We start from the raw sequence: 27470 nt of genomic DNA, 5'->3' as shown, positions 1-27470 counted from the left end.
GAAAAAAGGAAAATACGGTAATAATGGACGATAATCAGTTAAATGTAAAAACATGTTTGAATCATGTTCTGAAAAGTACTTTTGTTTTCTTTTGTGTTATTTTAAAATGTGAGTGGTACATTATCATTTAAAACTGGCTTTTAACAACATTCTATTATGTTTTATGATTTTTTTCAGTTTGATTGTATTTTGTTTGTTTAGACTTCGTATTTGTTGCGTTGATCTTGTTTCTGGCGTGGGTCATGTGCTGAACAGTTTGTTAGCACCACTCACTCACATAGTTAACATGTCACTTCAATCTGGAACATTCCCAATGTCTTTGAAAACTGCGGTCATAAAGCCTCTCCTAAAGAAGAGCAGTCTTGATGCCGCAGTACTGAGTCATTACCGGCCCATCTCTAATCTGCCATTTTGGGGCAAAGTCCTTGAAAAGGTTGTTTACCAACAGCTCACAGATTTCCTCTTAATAAACAACTCATTTGATGTTTTTCAGTCAGGTTTTACACCTCATAACAGCACTGAGACTGCTCTTGTCAAGGTGACAAATGACATCCGCCTGAACACTGACATGGGCAAAGCCTCAGTCTTAATTCTGTTAGATCTGAGTGCTGCTTTTGACACTGTCGATCATGGGATCCTCTTACAGAGACTAGAGGACTGGGTGGGCATCACTGGCACTGCCCTAAACTGGTTAAGGTCCTATCTGGAATGCAGGCAGCATTTTGTTGAAATTGGTAACAGTGTCTCAGACCACTTGACCCTGACCTGTGGTGTGCCCCAAGGGTCAGTCCTGGGACCCGTTCTGTTCAACCTCTACATGCTGCCGTTAGGTCAGCTGATACGCAGTCAACATTTAGATCTATGTTTCACTGTCGGCAGGTGAATATGGACCAGTCACTCTGTCACTGCATCCAACAGATCAGTTTGTGGATGCAAAATAACTTTCTCCAGCTGAACTCAGACAAGACTGAAATTATTGTCTTTGACTTGACCAAAAAGAAAGTACGATCACATTAGTCCTGTTCTCTGCACTGGCTCCCTGTGGCTCAGATAATAAACTTTAAAGCTGCTTTGCTTGTATACAAATCTCTCCATGGCCTAGCACATGTTAGTGCCATATAATATGGCAATACTAGATATAATATATAATACTATATGTGCCACAAAATTTTATGCAGCTAAAATCTGGAACAGTCTTCCTGAAGACAATGTTCAAATCTAAGCTAAAAACAGCTTTGTTTATTCGTGCATATGACTTAACTGATTTTATTTACACTCTTCCCTTTTGTGTCTTAAACTGTTTTGTGATTTCTGTCATGTCTTTGTGATTTCAATGCATTTTTTTCCCTGTTGTGTGAAGCAATTTGAATTGCCTTGTGTACAAATTGTGCTCTACACATAAACTTGCCTTGTTTTGGGTCAAGTAAGCTTTATAAATAAAAGGTTTGTTTTTTCACACGTGACAGTACCAAGAACTAAATAACAAAAAAGTCTGTAAACAACATAATTAACAATAATGATAATAATATTCACATTTATTCAGAATTTAAGTATCAATTTACTAATAAATAATTGTATTTTGTGGGGCTTTTGTGTCAAGTGTTTTACTATTATGAATTATTTTGTTGTTGTTGTGTTACTTTTAATGGCGGTTGACATCTAACTGAAAAGGTGTATTTACCGCCACCTACTGCAGTTGTACATCTTCAAAGTATGTGTTTTATTCCATACTGTTAGAAAAAAAAAATGGACACAATGCACACATAATATGCATTGTGTGTGTGCATTGTTTTGACACACACAATGCACGATACCTCCTTCCTTGGATTTCCCCTTCATCCCTATGAAGAGTGCACTTGTCCAGGCCCTACCATCCTCAGACAACTGTCCCTGCACATACAGCGGCACATAACCCCACGTATGTTTGCACAGCTCTATACACACTGAAGAAGAAGGCGTGTGATGGCCGCAGATAGTAAGTCACCTCAAAACATATCGAACCTTTATCAAACTCAAACGCGGCGGCCCCGGCTCCCCTCGCCTCCACGACTCTAAATATTTGTCTGCTATTATAAACAAGCTGGCCGCTGGAATGTGCGCTACATGAATGGCAGCTATGCCTTTTTATCCCTTCAAAGATTACGCTGTTGATTCGTCCAAATATGTACAATGAGACTGCTGGCTCACTATGACACCAGGAAGTTCAAATGTGTGATTATTTTAAGATTTTATCATTATTGTTATTATTTTTATTGCTGAGAATTAGACTTGCAATAAAGTAATAAGTGATGGAAGAAGTACTCAATTGTGTAAAATTCCAGATATGTATGCACTTTTTTTTTCCTTTAATAATTTTACTTAAAAATTTCCTTAAAGAATAAAAAGAAAAGTATTTCACACTGATTTTGAGATCTGGTAAAGTGTTAAATGCAGTGAATTTGAGAAAGAATGGTGCTGATTTTTAGTCAACAGTTGCAATTACACTCAATTTTCTAAATGTTCCTATATATAAGTTTCCCCAAAACCTTAATGAAGATAAGTTTGTTATCTTCAGTTCAGGAGCAGGACCACACCCCACTCAGGCCCCTTCCTGCAGCTATGTGACTTCGTGTCCCTCCTCCGATCCTCTTTTATTTATTATTCTAATTTATAGATGGGGGTATCGAGGCCCGGGAGCGTACCGCCCTCATCGCCAGAAGCCCCAAAACGACAGCCATTTCTGTCGACTCGTGTTGTTCATGCTTCTCGTATGCCAATAAACACTGTGCAGGGAGCTGGGCTTGTGGTCCTTGCTAGTGAACAGCAGAATGTCACCATGAACGTGCTAAAAAATAACCCCTCAAACAATCTGTAGTACTTTCTATTCTTAAGAAGAGTTTAATGGAGAAGACACCTGTTTTTAATTGTAGTGCTGGATTTCTTTGTGGCACAATAGTTCGAGAACTTACAAAGATGGTGGATGGTGTCTGGCCCAAAAGCACAAAGGTAGTAGACAAGGCAAGGAATCAAACATTTATGATCTTTGAAAATATCAGCACTGTGGCATTGCCCCACCTCACAGTTATGCAGATCATATTATAATGTATTTCTTTAATACCCCTTGTGGTTGAAGATGGAATAGTTGACCCTGTCTTGCAATGATTCATAAATTTAATTGGAAAATTAGGAACAAGCAGTGAAATGGGGTTCTGGGTGGGGTGTCAGGATTACCAATTAGTGAAGCAAAACACAAGGTGGAGAAACGGGATCATGAGGTCAAGCAAACTGTGTGCAGCCTGTCAAATACTCATCTATAACCCATATTAAATGCATGCTCTAGACTAGACCTTTTACAAATCAGGCCACAAACGCCTTGCCCAATGGACAAACCACTTCAGTTCTCATTTGCCTGTGAAGCCTTATATCCAGTGTGATTTACATTTTGATTTGCATTAAAAGTGTTGACAAGTTTCTGGCAAACAGACATTTGAATTGGTGCCATGCTAGTTCCCTTCTAAACTCAAGTGCATTTAGATTATGTGTTGTATTATTCATGCATTTTGAACCAGAGTGTGCACTTTAAAATATGTAAGGTATCAAAAACTATTGAAGGTAAAATGGTTCTAGCCCTCCAGGTGGAACGCTAAGGTGTAAAGCGGTGTAAATGTGGCTAAAAACTACAGCTGTGATTTTCAGTTGATCATATTGAAGGTAATTTTAATTTGAACGTTTTAGAGAGACAACCAATTCCAGGTAAGTTTCTGGTGTAAATTCAACAACCTTAGAAAAGTTGATTTAGCAAAGAAACTTTAAAGGTGTACTACTTTGAAACACACAAAAAAAAATGACATGGAAGAAACTGAATGTAATATTTAGATGTATATTTGAAATTGACTTAATTGTCTGGTCAAGTCAGTGAGAGGACCCGGGGGGACACTGTCGGAAAGGGCAGGACGCCATCCGCCGGGGGGGGGGGGCGTCCCTGACATCTCCATGGAGACAACAGGCTTTTAACCATAGTGTTTTCTCATATTAATCATGAGTGAATCAGAATCAGATAAAGGGTTATTGCCATTGTCATTGAACACAGTTTGCAAACATAGGAACAATTCATAATAAAATAATAATAATAGCAACAGCTATAGAGTCAAATACGGCATGCATAAATTAGGAATTTACTAATAAAATATGGTAAAAATTGTGATGGGTGATACCAGTGATTTTTGTTTCGACCCGATATCAAGTAATCGCAAGTATTGCGTTAATGATCCGATACCGACACCAATTAGTTTTGTATTCAAGTGCTTTGATACTCCTCTACTTTAAAGAATAAGATACATTTTCCCCACTATCTTTGCTCCAGCCCAACTTGAACTGATCTACATAAATAAATGTGCAGACAAACTAAAAAATAAACAATTTACAACAATATTATTTACCAAAATAAAGTCATTTGTAGAGCCATTTTAATATGAATTGATTATTTTCAATACTTCAATATAGATATATGTATACCAATATTTGGTATAGGTCTCTCATCAGGAGTATTTTGGCATTATATTTAGTAGTTACATCATGCATGTCTTCAAATCTTGCACTTTTGGCCAGTCTCTCTCTCCAAATCTCTGAACACTCTGATTAAAATGAATGCACCTTTAGGTTAATACAAACATAAAATGCTGTCAGAGGGCTTTGCTACAAAACAGCATTAAAAAGAATTATTCTGTGATTTGAGCCTCCTCTCCACGGCTTGTCCTCTTGGTTCGACTCAAGTAAAGGGCTGCGGCGTCCATGTCATCCAGACCCGGTGGCAGTGACAAAAGAGCAGAAGACAAACTCAAGTGTTTTCCCTGTTTGAAGTGTAGATCAGATGTCGCATTATAACAAGCACGAAGGCCGTGCTTTCAATGCTCTCACACCCCTTTTGTGACAAACACCAGTGAAAGAATAGTGAGGAATTCTGGACTTTACCTTGCAAAAATGCTCTCTCAGTTAGCACTTAGACTGTTGTCAGTACTGGGGTCAGTACAGTATAAGTTTTGTTAGTCTGGCTGGTATTGTTATCACTGAAATAGAAGAACAATTGACACCATAGAGGCAAAAGTATATATATATATATATATATATATATATATATATATATAATTATTTTATCCCACCTTGGTGAAATCCATTCAACATTATGTGAATTTATAATATCTGTAGAATATGGTAACAAAAAATAAAACAACGTTAACAGCCCAAGCGATCCTACTCTCTGCATCTACAGCTATAAATCTTGTATTAGACGGCATGCTTACTATATTTAGCAAACTATTTATATTCAAGCCTTCCTTTCAGTCATTAGATTTTCCTTTTACTTGCAGCAAAGCATCAAAACGAGAGATTTGAATAAACAACCTTCCAATCCAATCAGCATCATACTTTTCCCATTAGTAGAGGCCCGGACAGGCTTGCATGGCAGAACAATATTTTCCGCTGCCTGTATGTTGATGTATATTTGGGTAGTTGCGTCTGGGTGGTGCGCACAGAAGGTGGGGGTTGACAGATCCTTCTCATCCTTCTGCGTCTGGAATGCAGCAGGAATCTTGGCCCCCTTAGCCCCGCCCATCACTCCCACTGCCCCAAATCAGCTCCATACACACGAACTGGGCAGCTGCAGGGTTCCTTTACCGACAGGAATACATGTTATGCGTGTTAGAACTGGTTTGGCTGATACGTGACATAAGGCATGTTACTTTGGGAGTTGTAAAATGGGATATGGGGGAGTGAGAAAGACTAAGCAGAATTGATAGTCACTAGAATCATCTACAATTTTTCTACAACAGTTTTTATATTTTACCAATTGTATTATGTTATACTGTATTGTGTAAGCTATTGTAATGTATTTCCATGACCAAACAAATAAATGTAGCAGTTGTATAAATGGTAAGTATTGGGGAAGTGGTGATGCCAAATAGCTCGACAAGGAAATATATGTGACTTATTTCTGCCTAAATACATTTTCAATATAAGTTAACTGACAAAATGTTTTTTTTTTTAAATTAATAGAATCAACAGTCTTTTTTAAATCTATCAAATTTCACTACTATAGATCATTATTTAAATTGGAAATCACATATATATAATAAAATAAACAAATTATAATTGTTAATCTATTTATTATATACAACGGGTTAGTAATTCCATACTTAACCTATTGTATTGAGGTTTGGGACAATACATATACAAATAATAAAAAAGAACCAAGCTTCACTGTGTAATGAACCAACCAATGCACTATCAATAAACCATCAAACATTAAAAATCTGTGATTTAGTCTGTACAAACTGGAAATCATGTTTAAGATCAAAAACAATCTTCTGTCAAATCACTCAAACTCATGTTCAAATCATATTCAAACTCAAAGATAGCGAATATGAACTTAGAGGAACAGAAATGTTTATGTAAAAAAAATCGATTTAGATCTATTTATTTATTTTACTATGAGTCGTTGTATCTCTGTTAGAGTAGATCCATTGAACAGTTGTACAGCTGAACTTTAACTGTTTCCTTTTGCTTTCTATATAACTAATGAATGTCAAGGGTTATTGATAAGTCATTACCGGCCCATCTCTAATCTGCCATTTTGGGGCAAAGTCCTTGAAAAGGTTGTTTACCAACAGCTCACAGATTTCCTCTTAATAAACAACTCATTTGATGTTTTTCAGTCAGGTTTTAGACCTCATCACAGCACTGAGACTGCTCTTGTCAAGGTGACAAATGACATCCGCCTGAACACTGACATGGGCAAAGCCTCAGTCTTAATTCTGTTAGATCTGAGTGCTGCTTTTGACACTGTCGATCATGGGATCCTCTTACAGAGACTAGAGGACTGGGTGGGCATCACTGGCACTGCCCTAAACTGGTTAAGGTCCTATCTGGAAGACAGGAAGTACTTTGTTGAAATTGGTAGCTGTGTCTCAGACCACATGACCCTGACCTGTGGACCTGGGTCCCCTTCTGTTCAACCTCCACATGCTGCCGTTAGGTCAGCTGATACGCAGTGAAAATGTGTCCTATCACAATTATGCAGACGACACTCAGATCTATGTTTCACTATCGGCAGGTGACTATGGACCAGTAGATTCACTCTGTCACTGCATCCAACAGATCAGTGTGTGGATGCAAAACAACTTTCTCCAGCTGAACTCAGACAAGACTGAAATCATCGTTTTTGGCCCACAGAAACAAAGAGAAAGTGTTAGCGGTCACCTCCAGAGTCTCGCTCTAAAACCTACAAACCAAATTATAAATCTGGGGGTAATAATGGACTCAGACTTGAACTTTAATAGCCACGTCAAATCAATAACATCAGCAGCTTTTTACCATCTAAAAAACATTGCCAAAATCAAAAATATAGTGTCAAAACCAGATTTAGAGAGACTTATCCATGCGTTTGTCTCCAGTAGATTAGACTACTGTAACGGCCTGCTCACTGGCCTCTCCAAACGAGCTGTAAAACAGCTGCAGTACATCCAGAACGCTGCTGCTCGGGTCCTGACTAGAACCAGGAAGTATGATCACATTAGTCCTGTTCTCAGGTCTCTGCACTGGCTCCCTGTGGCTCAGAGAATAGACTTTAAAGCAGCTCTGCTTGTGTACAAGTCTCTCCATGGCCTAGCACCAAAGTACATCTTGGATATGTTAGTGCCATATGAACCATCTCGGACTCTGAGGACCTCAGGGACCGGCCTCCTGCTGGTGCCCAGAGTCAGGACAAAACATGGGGAATCTGCGTTTCAGTTTTATGCAGCTAAAATCTGGAACAGTTTTCCTGAAGATGTGAGACAGGCTTCTACTCTGACAATGTTCAAATCTAAGCTAAAAACAGTTTTGTTTAGCTGCGCATATGACTGAAAGGATTTTTTCTTTGCACTCTTCTCTTTTGTTTGTGATTTTATTAGTTTAGAAAATCAGTTGGATTGATAATTTTTAATTTAGTTAATTTTATTGTATTTCTGTAATTTCTTTGTGATTTGAATGCATTTTTCCTGCTGTGTGAAGCACTTTGAATTGCCTTGTGTATGAAATGTGCTCTACAAATAAACTTGCCTTGCCTTGCCTTATTGTTTCTGGAATAATGTTCAAATATACTTATGACCAACAGAAACTAACTATAACTAACACTCAGAAGTTGAGTAAGTGTGAGCAACTTTGACATACAGAAGTACATCCCTTGAGCTTGCATTCTTTTTTTTACTATAGTCAAGTATATCTTAGCATTAGCGTTGCATATAATAGGAGATCCGAGGTAAAGTAGGCCACGCACCTGCCACTTTCGCTATTTTCATCTGTATTTATGAGTGCCCACTGTGTTTCGCGTCCGGGATCTGCGACGTCTGCGTCACAGCCTTTGAACATACGTCTAAACCATCTCCCATGCTTACGTTAGCCAAGGATGCTTTTCTTTGTTCCTACCTCCTACAAGCAGGGTCAGTTCTGTGTTTACATCAGCGTCCTGTTGCTACAGTAACAGATGGCGCAAGCGGGAGAGGTGGATGGAGCAGAGTAGTTTGGGTTAGCGTGAAAAATAATAAGCAAAAAGGGGAACAGGGCTTTATAGTGGGAATATAAAAAATGTCAGGTGGACAATTTGGCTTGTAAACTGCTTTGGTTGGCTGTATTTTCAACAAATCAATCCTTAAGACAACTCCTAAAACATGTATAGATATATAAAGGGTCTACATGACAGGTTTTCATGTTTTTCTAATTAAGACTTAGTTTGGTGGGGTAGTCCCTGGGGTAAATAGTTTTCAAAATTGTACATTAGTCAAGACGCAGTTTGTAAAGAAAAATGGAAAAATAAAAGAACATTACAGGAAGTAGTGCTGAGCTCTAAAACAGAATCCCTCTATGATGTCATCAATAAGTGACATTCCATTCAAAAATTTAGATATCAAAATATCAACACATTTTTCTGACAGTTTAAACAATACTTTAACAAAATAAAGGTGTTCTTATTAGGTCTTATTATTTGTCAAATCATAACTTTTGTGTAAATTATATGGATTTTGGCCCTTGTTTACAACATGGTTGCAAAGTAACAGGTGTGGAATTACCTAACATTTACTGCTCATGTCCAACCAGGAAGTACTTAATTATAAATGCCACTAACTGTCAAACTGGGGAAAATAAGCAGCAAACATTTAGAGTAAAATCTTTAATATAATCATTCACTATGTTTTAGGGGAATGTGTTTGTCTAAACTGTCTTGTGTACTTAAAATATAAATGTGGAGCTCACTACACTTTCTAACATAACAGATTCCATTTTGATGCATTTTCTAGTATAACAGACACTAGACGTACAACTACTTTTAGTCAGTGTTGTACCTGAACGCGTTCATTGAACGAAAGTTCATGAACGCGTTCATAATTTTGGTGAACGTGAACTGAACGAACGGTATTACTGCTGAAGAACGAAACTGTGAACGCGTTCATTCTGGTGTCTGTGAACGGCAAAATTCGTTCTTTTTATTTTCGTTCAATAAGATGTCAGAGTGCTACAAACCTTCAGGCGAAAAACACACCGTTAAGTTGCCCAAAAAGAGCCTGTGTCTGGCAACTGTGAGAGCTCCAGTTGCAGAGGCGAAAGATCGCACAGAGATTTCGCGTTTCGCACCACACTGCGCATGCGCATCAAAACAAAAAGCAGCATGGACGCGACCGCAACGTGTGGTCAACAGAACAGCAACGATTCGCCCAGCTACGACCAGTTACATGAGTTTTATGATAAGGTCGGTGAGGATGGGAACAATCCAACATTTATGTGCAAACTTTGCCCAGCAAGTTTTCCCTCATGTTTTTGAGAATAGACTGTGGGGCTGAAAGCTGCAACTGCTGCTAGTGTAGAACCTTCAGTGTGAATATAAATCCTGGTTGTGTAAGGATTCAAAATTGGATATGAAGATGAAATCTGACACATATTTTCAGCATTAAACTAATAAAATAATTGCTGCCTGTGGTTGTATTTGGGCTGTGGAATAATTTAGAATAATTATTGCATAATATTGAAAAAAAAGAACTGAACCAGTTCATTTTTGGAGCTGTGAACTTAGTTCAAAATGTTGAATTATGAACTAAGAACTGAACTAGTTCATTTTAAAATGTATGAACTATGAACTGAACTAGTTCATGTAGAAAGTGAACTTTCCCAACACTGCTTTTAGCCACCTACTGTAGTAAACAAAATCTAATTTGAAAATGTGCTAATTGTTTTGCCACTGCTGTGAAGACTACTGTGTTGTGCCAAAGCAATGGAAATATTTCACAGCTTCATAAACATGCACAAAAGCTGGTAAACATGTAAAAACATCAGTGGGGCACATTTTGCGCTCACAACATGGCTGCTGTAAGTCATTTCAGAGCATATTAAAACTCCATTAGCACACAGCCCCCCTGCTAGCCGTGCTAATCCAAACCAGCTGCGGGTTCGTCACTCAAACTTTCATATTTTTCTCCCTCCAACTTGGCAACTCCACGGCCGAGCACCTCCAGCATTTAAGTCAAATTAAGGTAAATTGCAGCTCGCAGTGGGAACGTGGACTGACACACATAGTCGCTAATCCAGTTTGTCACTAATCTTTATTTACATTCTTTGCACCTCAAGATTCCCCATTGGGCTTTTCATTAGTGCTGTTTGTTGTTTGATAGGTCAGTGTCAAAGAAGTAGAGTAGTAATCATGCAAAAGAAAATGTCCTTGTATGTACATTATGTAAATACAACTACATGGTAATTACCCAAATAACTCTATTATTTGCCATACCTGCTTGCCAATGCCAAAAGTTCTTTCCTTGAGTTTAATACAATGTCTACTTTAATATTTTGTCATTGCAATAAATGACAAGCGACAGTCCATTTGCCCTCTCCATCTGAGTATGTGAACAATAACCCTCACAGCTAATCCACGCTGACAATGTAGTAACAAAAGAGAAATATACAAAGAAATTTCATCAAACTGGGGTTATTTTCATTTGCTTTCTGTTGCCATAGAGACGTCACATCCAGTACCTGCCTCTTCTTCTTCTTCTTCTTCTTCTTCTTCTTCTTCTTCTTCTTCTTCTTCTTCTTCTTCTTCTTCTTCTTCTTCTTCTTCTTCTTCTTCTTCTTCTTCTTCTTCTTCTTCTTCAGTTTATAATAAACACAGGATTATTGGCGTTACTGGATGAGTAAAATGCGTCACATGGTGCAGTGGCAGAGCGCTTCCAGGAATCACAGACCTGGTGCCAGTTCATTCCCAGCTCCAACCAGGGCTTAGCGACTCAACAGTAATGGCGGATTTAATCATTGTTCATTTAAGGGATTTTACAAGTAATTACATAAGTCAACTTCAAAATTTGTTTTAAATTAAATTGTTCCCTGTAGACCTTTTAGACACGGAATCTGATGAGGAACTAACCTGGGGTTTTACTGTATGTAGGACAATAATGCAGGAATGTGTCTATGTTGGTTTCTAGATGTGGGATGTTATTGGTTTTCCAGGAAACATCCACAGTGTAGCATTAAACTTTTCCACCCAGTATTTATTCAATTACAGGTGTTTTTATTGCTAAGACGTTGCCTGGTGACGTCACTTGCTTTTTGTTTACATGGAGATGAATACGTTTAACGCCATATTGTTGAACAGTTCACAAAACATCAGGGAGGCAATCAGGTGGCGTACTATCCACCAGAAAAGTTATAGAGCGTTACTCTTCAAATGCAAAGTTTTCTCTTCCAAAAATGCACTTATTTTTTAGATAACAAAAAAAAATTGTGGGTAATCAATCTGAACCTCTCCTGCCACTGTGTCCCTGGGCAAGCCATGCCCCCAACAAAACATAAAGGCTATTTACATTATACACACTGCAGACCATAAAACAGCACTAGTCTTAATCATAAGCAAATACACTATAAATACCAATGGATGACAAGGCTATAACTTTTTCTATTGCACAAAATATTTACAGTGTTCAGAGGAGGCAGTAGCTTGTACCGTGACTGTTCCGGGATTATAAATCTATCCGGAGACCCCCAAAAACAATAACTGTGGTAAGGTTGTGCGTGTGGATGTTCTGGGAAGTGGTGTAGCCGCATGCTCAGAAGTGACTCCTTATAAAAACACAGTGTGAGGCGTGTGCGTGGACTGAAGACGTGGGTGTTGCGAAAACAACGAGAGCCCACTTGTGCTTAATAGGCTAATGGAATGGTTCTCAAGATGTGGTGCGTGGGCGTGTTGTGATACTCAAGAGTCTTTACAGTACAAGTTTGGAGTTAGGTTTATGATTTAGGCCATGTTTAGTCCTGATGTGTCCTGTTCGATGTTCATTAGGTTGATTCAGACAACGTAAAGTGAAACCGTCTGTGCTTCACAGACAGATTCAGTCAGATTCTTTGTACGATTACTCACAGCTTTCACTGGCACCTCGTCATGTAAACATGATTGGCCCTGATCCGTTTCATCCGTGGAAGAGTTCTCTGTGCTCAAATCTATGACAGAATTCAGATTATAACCAAAATGAGCTGTTGTTGTTGTATTATGGCGATTGGTATCCAAGTGTTACATTACCGCCAGACTCCGAGTCCGAGCGGGTTGTTGTTGTTGTTGTTGTTGTTGTTTTATGGCGGTTGGCATTTAATTCCAGGGCTGACTCTTCTTCAGCCGTACAGCTTTATCCTTTAGGCTTCATTCTTTAGGCTTTGATAATTCCACTGATGTCGTTGCTTGGCAGCCGTGCCCAAAGCGCTGGCACTTAAAGCAACGCAGGGGCGGTGGAACATATGGCCTGACTTCATAGCCCACGTATCCAAGGAACACCTTACTAGGCAGGAATTAGCATTAGCATTAGCATTAGCATTAGCGTTAGCATTAGCGTTAGCATTAGCGTTAGCATTAGCGTTAGTGTCTGCTTTATGACATCATGAGCAGACGCTCAATGATAAGTCCTGGTTTGGACCTGGTTTAGTTTTGAATGACGGTATGTTTAATCCTAGTTTCATTTTAGTCCTGGTTTAGTCTTGATTTAGTAAATGTTATAGTTTAGACCTGGTTTACCTTACATAGTCTAGATTTTGCACAGACAGATTTATTCCTGATTTAAATGAAACTTCTGGTGGAATTTCTGTCCCTGTCACATGCTTGTCTCCATTTCTTTGCCTGAAATGTTCCGCTGTATGGCATCAAACACATCTACCTTAATGGAGACAAGCAGGTGACGCCACCAGACTAAGTTACAGGTCCGATCTGTGGAGAGGTGAGTCCTGTTCACAGTAAGAAAGCATGTTTTGAGCTATAAAAACATCTGTAATTGAATAAATGCATGATAGAGAAGTTTAATGCCTTGAAACAAGTCGGTGGCAGACTCTCAACAGAAAAGGAAGTTACATAGTGCACCTTTAAGCTTGACAGAATATGCAGAAATGCATGTTGATATTCAAATACAATGCACGGCCTGAGGAGGTGAATATTCTTCCAACCCCCGATTGATACTTTCAGACACACACAGTAAATATTGTATTGTCAGCCTGTAAAACCACCCCAGGAAGTCACAGAGATCCAAATATTGAGCTTGCGTCTCTTTTGGAGCATTTTAAACATTTGCTTTCACCCCCGGAGTGATAAAAACGTCCACAGAGAGCTCTGTGTTGTTTTTGTAAGATACTTTGGAGAGGAGACACATGTGCGCAGCTGGGACTGTCCATGAGCAGCCCACCCACAAGTCCACAGGATTCAGCATTCAAGAAGAGTGAAGCGAAGGGGGGCTGCGTTTTACTGAGGCTTACTGGCTCCTTCTGCTGGACACAGAAAACTACTGCATATACAGTATTTTTGAGCACCATTTCCCTTAATAATTACTGTCTTGGATTTGCAATTCTGAATATGTTTGGAAAAAAGTATTTATGGTGATCTTTTTATTAGTGTTCCCACCAAAGAAGATTCCAAACATGATTCCAATACTAAGGATTAAGGCTCGATATTTAATACTCTTTTAATACTCTGTAAATCAATTTCGGCCCAATGATATTACAAATGCTCTTTTTTTAGTAGTTTTTGTTGCTTTAGCAATACTTTTCCAAATGAGTGCAAGTCTAGTTTCGATACTAGTTTAAGTATTGATTTGGCCTATTGGATTTTTTATACTATTGACAGCTCAATTTATTATTATAAATATCCGTATAAATGTCCGTGCATTGATAACAGTGGGTTAGCCTGCATTTGACAGTTTTTCACGTGTTTCAGCTTCAGCTTCAGCCTGTTCATACAGTAGATTCCAGGAGTGACATGTTTAGAACAGCCACGCACGCAGCCTGGCACTTATGTAAACACTCTTTCACATTCCTTTTAACCTGGCAGCAAATTAAAAAAATTAATTTGGTCAAATATCAGCGCAGACACATGGTTGATTACGTTAAATGTTAATTCACTTGAGTAATAACTGTCAATATCTAACTTCAATCTGTAGTTTCTAAAGTTCACTTAACACTGTTATTGTAGGCACTTGGTGAAAGAAACCACATTTTTTCCTTTCAAACAGTAGTGGACTGCTATGTTTTACCGCATCATTATCCAGAAGGCAGAATCATAAAGATTTAAGAAATGTTTAATACAAGATTGCTAGACTGTAGGCTAATTTCAGGGTTGCTAACGGTAACAGTCTATACAATACACTTCTACATGTGGTAATGCTTTCTATGAAGGCTCTGGTCTTACTCACGTGTAGCCAAAACAGTCCTGTATTTTCCTAGTTTGTGATGTTTGAAAGCTAATAATAACTCTCCCAACTCGTTGAATGGTACCGACTAATGGAAAGCAAAGCGTTTTGTTTGCAATGACAACGTTTTCAGTGACAACGGTGGTAGATTTTCATCGCAACCCATGGATAATATTTGCCATTTTACACCTGGAAATCAAACCTAAACATTGTATTCATTTACCATCTTAAACTATAACTGCTCTTCATTACAGTCCATAGCCAAACACTAAGAAGTGGTCAGCAACATGCACATCAACCCTCTGAACCACATCCACCAGAGGGCGATCATGCTTCCTTTCTCAATTAAAGTTTACCATAAAAATATTTTCGTGTTGAGCTAAGCCTCCGGTTTAGACGCATCACCGCTCTCATCCACATTCATTCTGACACATGCACTGACTTTACAGGACCTACAAGCTTTCCACGTGAGCTGCACTGTAAAACACTCTCGCACCTGCAACCAATCCTCACTGGAACCCGGGTCATTCCTCCTCTGCTATTCTTTCTATTTTTAACTCCGGAGCGTTGGATGGGTCTGTTTTGCTTTCCTTAAGGTTGGACACATGTCAGAGGGGAGAGGAGAAGGAGGGCCAGCGGGTGTTAGAGGGAGAGTTAGAGAAGTATGGAGGTGCTTTAAATCACGTTGATTCTTCACAGCCCACAGTTGTGTTTAGACTTAGTCCGGGTAAAAAAGGTTATATTTCCTCGAAGTCCAGGGCACAGGAAGGAAAAAGACTTTTGTTTGAAGTTATTAGACATAAAGAAGAGGGAGAAGTAGTCAGTCGGTACCAATATTTCTCACGGTTAAAAGTTATACATATTTTCAAATACAGCTTCAAGGAGTCAAGCCGGTCAGCTTTCAAATAGAGGTGGATGCAAGGAATTCAATCACAGCAAACTTTTAAAACTTTTTAGACAGACACTGGCTTTGATTTTGAAGTTTATTTGATCAACCATCAACTTGTAATCAAGATGTGAAGGCAGTAAAACAGTACATGTGGGAACAAAACAAAAAAAATAGCTCCAGCTAAAAAAAATAAAAGAACTGAACCAATGTTGTTACTATGTTGTCCCAGGCTGTAATAAAAGGTCAACACATAATATTAAGCTTTGATAAAACCATTTTGTTGTTGATCAACGCTGCAGTGGATGTTAAAAAGCAAAGAAAAAACAGATCAACACAATCAAAAATAGTTTAATGCCGTCGTCAGTGACCCAAATTCTCAAACTAAAAACCTGTTTCAGCGATATGGTGCAACATGAACTACAGTTTGTAACCAAATGTCACCCAAAAATCTGTAATACAGCCAAAATGATGACAAATTAAAGCTTGAAAAATTAAACAAAATGACATAAAAGGATCCAACAGAACACAAGGGTTTAGATTTTGACATCATACAAGACATGGGTTGACATGTTTTTTTTTTTTTTTTTTTTTCCAGATGACTGTTTAAAGCTGCTTCTAAAATTCAACCATAAGTGAATTATCTGTTGTAACTTTCTTCCATAATTTGAATACAACAAGTGTCAAAGAGGCGCCGTACGCTATGGCCAACTTTTTAGAGAGTAAGTTCCGCGGCTGGTTGATAAGCCAGACTCCTAAAGGGGAGTGAGGAGGGACGCAGCAGATAAGATGGTGCTGAGTCCATGTTTCACTGTGAACTTAAAGACGTACATCAATGACAGTAAAACGCACTTGTTATTTTCATATCACCACTTCCCTCTTTAAAAATGAAGGCTACTACTGGAGATGGTCTGTCATGAGATTGTCCAATAGATCATAAACAGTGAGAACAAATTGTGACAACTTAATGGAGAACTTTCTTTGACATTGTCTTATTAAGGTTTATTTCAACATCATAACATATATATAAAATCAATGGAATTTTCTGTATAATTGTGAGATAAGGCCAAATATATTAATGGACAGAACATTTCCTTTAAGTAAGCTGTCATTTAAGACTTAAAAATGTAACTTGCTTCTTTCCATGGCGACATTATTGCTTTAACTTTAAATTATCAAATTACAAACTTAAACTGGCTCTGTGTTTGAGAAGCATGATATTTCATGTATTGTAATTCTGTGAGAACATATGAACATATGAATACATATGCATTTGATGGTAAAATATGAAGTTCTTCTGATAGAGGCAGTGGTTATGGAAGAAAACAGATTACTGCGTGCTTCGACTGTAGTCTTTGGACACGACTGGAACGACCTGTCCAAGGATTTTACAACAATCTCCTTTTTTGCTCTGTGTTGCTGTATAGAGAATATTACTTTTCTTCATGGATTGGACTATAAAGTTTGTTTACATCGGATTCACAGCACTTTCCATTTTCTCAGGCTTGGGACAGGCATAACATCTGATTTTCCATCCACAGGCGTATCAGAAGTAGAAGCAGAAGCAGAAGCAGAAGCAGAAGCAGAAAAGGCTTATTGTCATTGTCAGAAAATAAAATTCAAATTTCAATTTACTTGAGTAACTTTGAAGAAATTGTACTTTTTAACATCAACTTCAAATTGTGAATGAGACAGTTACTATTAAAGTTTCTCTTACTTGAGTCGTAGTTACCTCAGGGTACTTCTTTACTCTTACTTGAGACTTCTTGGACAACTACTTTGTACTTTTACTTGAGAAATATCATTTTTACTTAAGGACAATTTTGGTTACCGTACTTTATTCTACCTTTGGCTATGTGACCAGCAATAGAAGTATAAACCATTTTATTATTAATAGTGACAGTTGTGATAAGGACACAAAAAAGAGTTAGACAAAAATAGTCCTATTTACCACATCAATCTAGTCCGAGTTGCTGTTGTGTCATGTCAACAAATAATAGGGGAGAAAAGTATACGTTGTGGTAAAAATGTAAGGTTTCGCAATAATGGTATGGTATAAGTAAAAAACAAATAAGTTGTAGTAATTGTATCAGTAATAGTCATCTCCTGTAATGTTGTAAACTAATATTACATGAATGTTCTGGATGTATTTTTGACCACAATTATTAGTACTTTGGCCATACACAAGCACAAAAGTGAGACAGGCCGGCCCGGGTTCACTCAGCCCGTAACTGTCAATATTCACGTCTGTATCCCGAGGTCTGACAAAATTCCCTGACCTGGAATTCCAAATAAATCATTCCTTCATGCTCCCCACTGTCGGAAAGCAGAGACACTCTACCACCCAAACACGGTATTCCGGTAAGAAAAACAGACCTTTTCCAAACTTCAGGTATATTTGATCTGCCGACACTGGATATGTTCCGTAAACAAAGGCAAGAGACATATGCGTTCATTTCCAAGTAGCAATTCTGGAAGATTAACTCGAATCCTGCTAAAATCAGCTAATCCTAAACTAAATACAGTGCGAAACACGGTTATTATCTTGAACGAAACAGGGATTGGAACTGGTGTCAAATGATTTCATTATTCACACTCATTAGTAAGATGCCAAACTGGAGCTTGGGAAATGCCCCCATCTGAACTCAAAAGCGTAGATACAGAAAATGGTGATAGATAAAATCAGAAAGCACAATTGGGTTTTGTTCCTTTAGGCTCATGTTTGCTCTGTAACAGGATATGAAACAGAACTTTTGATTTAAAGATAAAGATTTTTACAGTAGAAAGCCTGTGACCCAAACAATGGCCAAAGAGTAACTTACATTCATTAAGGCAATATTTAAGTATATTTTATTTACCATTTTCTTTACCTGCATCAATATTTCTTGGCCAAAATGAATTGTGTATAGAATATATACCATAATATAGAATTGCAGAAAAATATTTGAAAGCATTCAAGATGGTTTGTTCAATGGCTTAGGGTTGGGTTGTAACTATTATGAAACCGTAACCGTAATCTCTAACCATGCGCAGTCTAATGTGGCCTATGGGGCTGAAAAAGTTTGAATTGAAACATTTTAAACTCTGGCTCCCCTTTTCTATATATATTTGGCAACGTTAAATGTTTTTGTAAGTGATTCTATCCCCTTATAACAAAAAACAACAACACACTTTTGGGTCGGTTCTCTGACAGTGTATTTTCAAACGGAAACTGCAGGGGGAGCTTTGTCACTAAAGTTACTTTTTTCTGCTGTAAGTTTGAACTCTTTGCCTCTTATGTTGAACCATAACAAACAAGCAAATGCCTAAAATAGTCACTGGCAGTTGTTTCCGCATGGTTTTCATCTATCAACAAATCCTGAACAGAAAATGGTGTCCCTGGCAACTGCTTCGATGATTCTCTTTGAGCTTTTTTTCCTCAAATAGCTGCTCTTACATTACAGTGCTTGCTGCGAATGACATTTACTTGCTAAACTAGACGTTTCATTATTTATTATGTATGAAAGTAAAGTCATCTCTACGACTTGCCTCTCAGGACTGACACATTTTAACTGCATGGACATTGCTCAACCCTTTCCTCAGCCAGTGTCAGATATCCCTGCTTGCCCTAATTGTGATCGATACATAAATGGTTAGCAGTGAAGTTGACGGACCAGATCTTGAGTATGTTTTTGCTCCGCCCCGTGACAAACCACATTAGAGAGAACATTAGCGGACATGGGGTCACTGTAACACACACTATGCAATACCCAGGAGGTTTGATATATTTGGCTTGGGGGCCCTAAACATCACAATTAGATCACAGAGCCCTGTTTTTCGCCTGGTCTCCCACATGTATCCAAACACGAAATTCAACACGCTCCTTCTCTTTTGCTGAGCTGAAATGGGCAACAGACACGGTGAGATTTGGGACTTGCGGAAATTAATGTTTACTTTAAGTTCCATCTTTATTCCAGCCCTCGCTCTGTTTTTGAGAAAACTTCCCCGATTGCTCCAAAATCCCAATTGTGGTCAAACAACTGGTTCTTTTCAGCTGGAGATTGTGCAAAAATGATTCTTGATATCAAATTCCCTTTGCATAAGACTTGGAAATTGACTGGTTCCAAATGTTGAACAGGCTTTGAACCCTACATCATGCTTTTGGTGCAATTAGCGTTAGCCATATTGCATTATGATAATGCAATGGTACAGGAAAGCGGCTGAAACATCAAAGGGTTGTTAAAGACACAGGATTCAGGCTGAGGTACTCTTTTCAGAAATGGGATATCGTTTTAATGTGGTTTTCATTGGAGTTTAATCACGTCAAAATAATAGCTAATATGTTTGTATTACCTTGTAGAGATGCTATCTTCATCAGCCTGACAGAAAGAGCTGGTCGGGGATTCCAATATGGCTGCAGCTGCATGAATATGATTAGCCCAAAGTCCAAATAATGTTTACAGTGGTTTTAAAACTACTTCTGGTTTCAAGGACATTACACTTTGATCAAAGCTCTAAGTTTGATGATTGCAGGGAAATTATTGGGGTTAGGGTTATAGCACACACATACTTTTTGAGGGACCCTCCTTTTACTGGGCCCTGTGCAAACAAGTGGCTCTTCTACCCACGACCCAAAGAAGTGGAAAAGGATACATGAACATGACTGCTACACCACAGAACAATAACAGTCCTTCAGAGTTTCTATTGAGAACCTGATCCTGATACTACTTTTTAAAAAGTGTCTGATATTATTGAATTTGGTTCATTAATACACGTATTGATCCCACATGAAATGGCAGCACTTATGGTACGTTCCAGTTGTCCTCGGAGCTCGGATCTTCAAAGTCCAAACTTGTGCATTTTCACTGGAACACCCTCAGAGCCCAGCATTTGGTGGGAGATGAACTACTGACAGCTTCATTAGTGGTAGCACTCGAGTTATTGTACGTTTGTTTGCTCCCTATCGACCCACTGTGTGTGAACCTGCTCCTGTGCATTCACTGAGCCTTATCGCGCTAATAATGCTGCTAACGTCTACATGGAGCTACAGTAAACAAAAGCAAATGTAATAGCCATGGACTGGTATTTTAGCTTGTTTGAACACTTTCCTTGTTCTTATTATTTGACTGAGTCGTTACTGTAGTATACAGGTACCGGTAATTGTTTTTCCAACTCGACGACTTGAAGACAGAAACTCTGAGAAACCGTCACTCCGGGGGCTGAGTTCCGAAATGCATGGATGACTGGAATGCAGTTTATTGTATATTTTTTTTCTTACCTTCATTTAACCAGAATTATAAAAAAATATAAAATATATCAATGCATCACCTTTAGAATAAATATATTGTATGAACCACATTTCTTCCTTAACACAGCCTTGACAATAGCTAATGAGAATGACGCACCAAATACATTCACAATGTACTTACCCAGGCTCTTGAACCCAAATAAATCTGTTGGTACAAAATGTCCGGTCCTTGCACCTTCCCATTCAATTGAATAAGGCCCTTAACTAGCTTATGCAGAACCAGAGAGAGCGAGTCCCCCGGGTGCAAATGTGCTCTGGATGTCCACTCTGCAGCAGACACGCAATGATCTATGCATGCAAGTATTTCAGCTTATAACAGTGAAGTGTAGGAGAACATACTGTAGTTTCATATCATCTCTCATAAAAAACATGGCACACATTCACTATTTTGCTGACTAAGGAATCTACAGTAAATCACTGCAAAGCGCCAAGAAAATGTACTTTTTGAACAAGCTCTGGTCCAGCAAAGTTGATGTATTGTAAATTGCTTGGTGTTAGGAGATATTGCCATTACTGTATTCTGATCCAAATTCCAAAGATGTCGAAACCTCAAGGTCTAATTCCTCCTTTAGGGAACGAAGGGAGGAAACAGGGGAGGTAAAGCTAAATGAAATTCACCAGAGTTCAGAAGTTCATGCTTTTTCAGGCAAATAAAACAAGCATGTGGAAATCTGAGCAAACATACACATGTTTTACGTTGACAAGGATCAACATAGTAATAGTAGCAGCACCAGTGATAAAGAAATACTGAAAAAGTATGGCTGTTTGCAAAGCATAAATGTAGTTATTTACTGTGTCATTGTGTGCCAGCTATGTCAATTCTCTTAGAGGAGTCGGTCTGGAATCCCTTTACTTAGTTGAATTATTACCAAATCCCTATTTTAACCAATCAAACCTGTATAACAATCCCGGGAATGTTTTTGTTTTGTATTTTTTTTAGCCGTAAACTTTTTTGGACAGGGCAGTGGAGTGTGAAACAGGGAGGAGAGCAAAAACAATACAATTTCTCATAACATATAAGGTAAAGTAATCTTTACGCAGTCACAATCATAATACATAATGCAAACCTATATTTACCATACAAAAATGATGAGCAGGAAGATGAGCAATCTTATGTTTCCTGCCTCTTTTCATCTTGAACTTCACACCGAGTGTTTAAAACATTACACAAACACTTACATTTAAATGAAATACAGTAATACAGATACTGTCCCTTTTAAAGGCAACAACCTACTTTATTTTTTAAACTTACATATTATGATAGGTTGAATGCCATTGTTGTTCTTGATTATTTGATTTATTTGTCAAGATTACTCCATAATTTAACTCCTTTTCAATTTATTTTCAAATTTTATTTGTTCCTTTTAGTTTTATATAGTGAAACTATTTTTTATTTTATTTTTACTCTTTGAACGTTTACAGGTAAAATGTTGCACTTTGATTTATACATTACAACTTAGAGCATATTTAAGTCAATAAGAAAGCAATATCAGGATTTTTTAATACTTTCAGTTAAACAAATAAACAAAATAAATATTGGCCGTACATATGTTTTACATGTTGACTGCCAAGTTTCAACACAACAGGTCAAATATGGAATATAGAGTTATATAAAGTTAATATATACTGCCCTATTTAGGGTTAACTTTAATTAATACAACACTGCAATGGCTTTTGTGTAATTTATGATAGATCTTCATCAGTTATGACTGTTATGACCTAAAAATGTGGTTTTGAGAACATTTTGATCAAACTGTGACAATAAAAACACAGGATTTAGCTGAACACCAAATCATATAATTTAAATGAAAGTCCATTACTGTTTCGTTGGTAAGATTCTCACAAGGTCTTTAAGTAAACGTTTCTAGAAACAATTGTCATAAACAAAACTGCAGGCTATTTGGCAGCAACCAGTGTAAACACAGCAGCTTGGATTGTTCATTTTGCACAAACACGTCTTCAAATACCAAAACTCTGGCCAAAAGTGTAATTTCTGATTAAATAAATATGACACAGGGAGTTTGAAACGTTTCTGAAAGCTAACAAGATTTAGTAAGTCACAAATCCAAGGGTTGCCAGTTTTGATCCACAAATAACCCACTTATCCAAACAACATTATTCAGTATGCCTTTGCAGCTATTATGTGGTGTAAAAATGGTTGATTTGAAAAATGACGTTAAAAAATCTAAACACCGACATATGATTTGACTTTTTTTTTGTATTTTTTACTACAGCTGCAAATTTGCTACTTGTATTAAATCTGTAACTAAAAAATAACTGCAATGCAAGATATTACAACTATACAATTACTTCAACATGAGACTGCTACAGAAGTGGGCAGTTGCATTGAGAAATTTTAATAACTTGTACTTTCCAGAGTACTTTTGGACTACCGGTACTTTTACTTTACTTGAGTAATGTGTTGTTCAATATTTAACTTGAGTAAACGGTTTGGGTTTAGGTATAATTTTGTGGTTTTGTTTTGTTTTTTTCAATTTTGTGCTTAAATCAGATGTTTTACCCAGACACTTACTATTACACTTACTCTTTCTTGAGTAGTTAACCCAAATACTGTTTTACTAGTTAACTGAGTCATTTCTTGAACTTCGACTTTGAACTTCTCGAGTAATATTATTTTCAGGTAACATTACTCTTACTTGAGCTCAGTCACTAGAACTATTAATGGGTCCGACGACTTTTTTTTTAGAGATATTTAATCCTTCAATTCCGAGCAATGGGTGTTCAGTCAGGAGAGTACCTGGCAGGAGGGTGTGCACGTTTCACAAATGATGAGAGCGAACCATGCGCTGAGATAGAACCCGTACCAGACGCATTGAGAACATGCAAACTCCTCACAGAATGATCGCACATAGTCTAAGACCTGCTTTCACTGTTTATAATACAGTATACTGCTTCCATTCCATTAACCAAACACTATTTCCCCATTTCATTTTTCTTTTATTGTCTCTATAATAAACTGTCAATCACTTCATAACCACAGCTTTGCACACAGGCTACTCTGGCATCGGTCTTTCCTTCACCTTGCTTTCTGTTCATTTAAGTAAAGCTTTTAAACAGGCACATCAAATAAATGTCAATTGTGGGTTTGAGCGTGATTTACATGTGTACATTTGTTCTCTCTCCGTCTCACTCTCTCTCTCTGACCTCCTTAAATAAAACAATAAAAAGAGGCATGTGATGTGTTGACATAAGGTTTACCCAGCCTACTAATTAAACAATGTCAGAAATAGCTTGAAATTGCAGTGATTTTAATGGTCAGCTGCAGTCAATGATTGCCAACTGGGCTAACAATGTGAATTTCCAAGTTCAAGTTTGGTTCAGTCGGTGTAATTCTGATTAGAGGTGCGTTTCTCCATGTTATTTGCCTTGGAATGTTCCACAGTGCGGCATTAAAGCTTTTTGTGCTATGGAACAACATATTGGCATCTTGGTTTGTGTGTGAAAGCTGTTTTACAGAAGGATAGACGTATGTTTCCCCGTCTTTCAAAGCATGTGAGTGTTAAAAATAGCCCGATTGTATTTTTCATAATTTTTGCATAACATATAGCAGACCCCACATAAATGAACCTAAACAACACATACGCTTTTGTGGAAATGGGCCTTAGCATAGACTAAAATACCATGATTCCACTGCAGTTCAAAGAGCAACGTGGACTATAATTGCATCTGAGAAATTTACACAGATTACATAGCGTACAGATCATTATTCAAACAATTTCATCACCACAAACGCAATTATGCAACAAGCCCCATGAATTCTGTGCAAAGTTAACACGTACACTACATTCTTGGCAGTTAGGCATACATTTAACAACTAATTTCAAGAATACACATCACAGCCAGCAAATTGTAAAACATCCCAGTGGACTAATAACATTCCTCAGCCATACACACACAGAAAAAACAAAAAAATACTCCAAGGTGCAATAACTTCACGGTCTAGATTTGGGTAATGACTCCGTGGCCTCATGTTGTGTTGGATAATGTTGTTTAATAATTGTGGGAAAGGTTTGGACGAGTTGCACAAAAAAGTTGGGACGTGAGCAAAACCGGAAAGCAGAATGGATAGAGGAGATGTTCTTTGCACTCGGAAATGATGGGGGAGTGCATGCGTTTGACCTCTTGACCGTTCAAAGTCATGAGAACCAATTCTGAAGCCATGTGTCCCTAAGACCCTCATAAACACATTATAGTAATTCTAACAGCATTGGGAAAGCCAATGGCATATAGGCCTGGTTAAATCTACAAAAGAAAAATTATCATACCTTTCCATCAGTGCTCCTGGACTTGCGCCAACTATGCAGCCTATAAAGAACCCCCAATGCTAAAAATAAGTCGACCGAGTATATTTTGGTAAGGGATTTCAAGGACTCGCTTAATTTGAAGACAAAAGACAAGGATTACAAATGAAATAGGTACATATTCCCAGGAGAAATTTATAGAAACTCAAAACCAAACCACGCAGCGGTGACTATAAGAAAATGCCTATGAGCCTTGGAGCAAGACACAGGCTTGAAGCGGTTGTCAACACAAGAACAAAAGCATTTGATACTGGAGACTAGCCAGCTATGAATCCTCTGGGCTATTCAACATCCAAGCACACATCAGGAACTCAACTGCAAGCAAACCAGACCAGAGAATAGCACCCCAAAAGGTAGTATGTGCAGATGTGTTACTTTAAAGTATATTTTTAAACTACACTTTAAATATACTTCAAAGTGTACGTTTATAATAAAAGTTGGCCAATGTTTGTCCTAAGAAGTATAGCCTACTCGTTCGTATACTTGTGTTGGTAGACTTTTGGCTCTGGGTAAGAATACTCAGAAAATAAAGGGGCAATAACAATTTTATACATTTTTTTTTTAATTTACGCTTTTATTTTTCTAATCTCTTCTTGAACATGTATGTTTCCACCATAAATTTACAGTGTTATTGCTTCAAACTTCAAAAATTGCAAGCTTGGTCAGTGCTAACTTAAAACTTAAATGTATGCAACCAAAATTGTCCAAAAAAAATTGTTTGAAGCAAATACTTTGTCTTTGTGCGTGCGTTAAATCTCAATACAAGACCATAAGACATCAGAACGTAGGCCAGAATTGTGCCATGAGGATTTTACAAGAAATCCAACAGCCTATCAAGCCCATTTCATCACCTGATTACGTCTTCACTCACATCCCTTTAAAACACAGAACAATGAGCAGCAATGCCAAAGACCGCATCTATAAGAAATTGCTCCATGCTCAATATACCTACGTCAGAACATCTTTTAAAGCATCAACAAGCTGGGGGAAAAACTCCTGCTCAAACTTTACCTCTGACTTCCACACCACAAACGCGTGAGAGCACGACGGCGGCGCCTTCTTCTGCAGCCACCTCCGCGGAGAAAAGAGCGCACCGGTGCTGGCAGGGGACGCCACCCCGGGCCCCCGCACCAGATACGGCAAATCCCCCGCCGTATTCCGCTTGGCACGCTTCACCGGGTCGTAATCGAAGTGGAAGTTGGACGAGGGCGAAATATCCAAAGGCAGGGACGGCGTGGAGAGCGATGGAGCGATCGGTTCCTTGTGCGTCTTGGTGCGTAAAGGTGGTTTCGACAGCGGCGCACCTGCATCCAGAGTCGGGACCGCGCTCTGCCCGTCCGCGCCGCAGTGACGGATAATAGCCGGGTCTAAACTCCGCGTTTGTCGGAGTCTCCGCTTGGCGATGGCTTTGGACGCAGGTGAAGAGCACGAGAAGACGCTGTTGAGGAGCCCTTGAGCGGCCGACATGTCTCCCCAAGTCACGCGTCTCCCCAAGTCACGCGTCTCTCCGTCAAAATGTCTCAAGCCGTTTCTGTCCCATCAGAGACTATGCCAAAGTGTGCGCTCGGGTCAGAACGTGCAATGTATAGTTCCAGATGCAAACTGAAGGTCTCTCCAAAAGTCCAGTGTACGCGTTCCTAAGTGTGCGGAGTGAGAACACGGTGTGATTGGAAGTGGGAGGCGGCCACAGCGGGGTTCAGATGCGCGCTTGGCCTGGTACAGCCACGAAATGTTATCGTTTTTAAATGGAGAACCTAAATCTCCCAGGGATGCGAGTATGGAGTTTTATGAATCCGCTTGAAATTACATTCAGATGGTGGTGAGAGGTGATAACATCTGCTCCACCGCATTCCATTGAAAGAGATTTGAAATAATAATATAAAAGCTATACATATGTTTCTTCTGCAGAGGAAAGTTCAGCCGATTTCTGCCCTGCATCTGTAATAATGATGTTATTGCCTGTGCTATGTCTACAAACATTTTGCATACAGTCATATGAAAAAATTCTGAGTACAGATATAGGCTAATTTAAAACAACCCAAAGCATAAAACGTTGGTCATATATGTTTGACCTTATAAAAAGTTTTACTGAACTTACTGAACTATACAAGATTAAAACGTCCAGGTATTAGTACTTTCTACTGCATTTTTTAAACTGAACTGAAAAGTAAAGTACTTGGGGTTTGAGACCACCCGAAAAGGCCATCGTGACATGGCTGCCTATGGATTTTGTCAGTTTTGACAAGAATATATCATAAACATTA

General features: G+C 38.4%; 1 protein-coding gene across 2 annotated transcripts in view; it reads right to left on the bottom strand.

Annotated features, from left to right (window-relative positions):
* The window catches only part of LOC140377815 (rho GTPase-activating protein 6-like), a 91508-nt gene extending 64816 nt beyond the window's left edge, over positions 1-26692 (bottom strand). For both annotated transcript variants that reach the window (XM_072463438.1, XM_072463511.1), the window contains exon 1: positions 26218-26692. In XM_072463438.1, the coding sequence (XP_072319539.1) occupies positions 26218-26673 (456 nt within the window). In that variant the 5' untranslated portion in view covers positions 26674-26692. The remainder of the gene's footprint in view (positions 1-26217) is intronic.
* Between the last annotated feature and the right edge of the window lie 778 nt (positions 26693-27470).

Source organism: Eucyclogobius newberryi, unplaced genomic scaffold (assembly GCF_026437365.1).
Source record: "Eucyclogobius newberryi isolate DKJ021-1_F unplaced genomic scaffold, fEucNew1.0.hap1 SCAF_1, whole genome shotgun sequence".
NCBI classification, from domain to species: domain Eukaryota; kingdom Metazoa; phylum Chordata; class Actinopteri; order Gobiiformes; family Gobiidae; genus Eucyclogobius; species Eucyclogobius newberryi.
The sequence above is the reverse complement of the archived record's forward strand: the minus strand, read 5'-3'. Positions and strand labels throughout refer to the sequence as shown.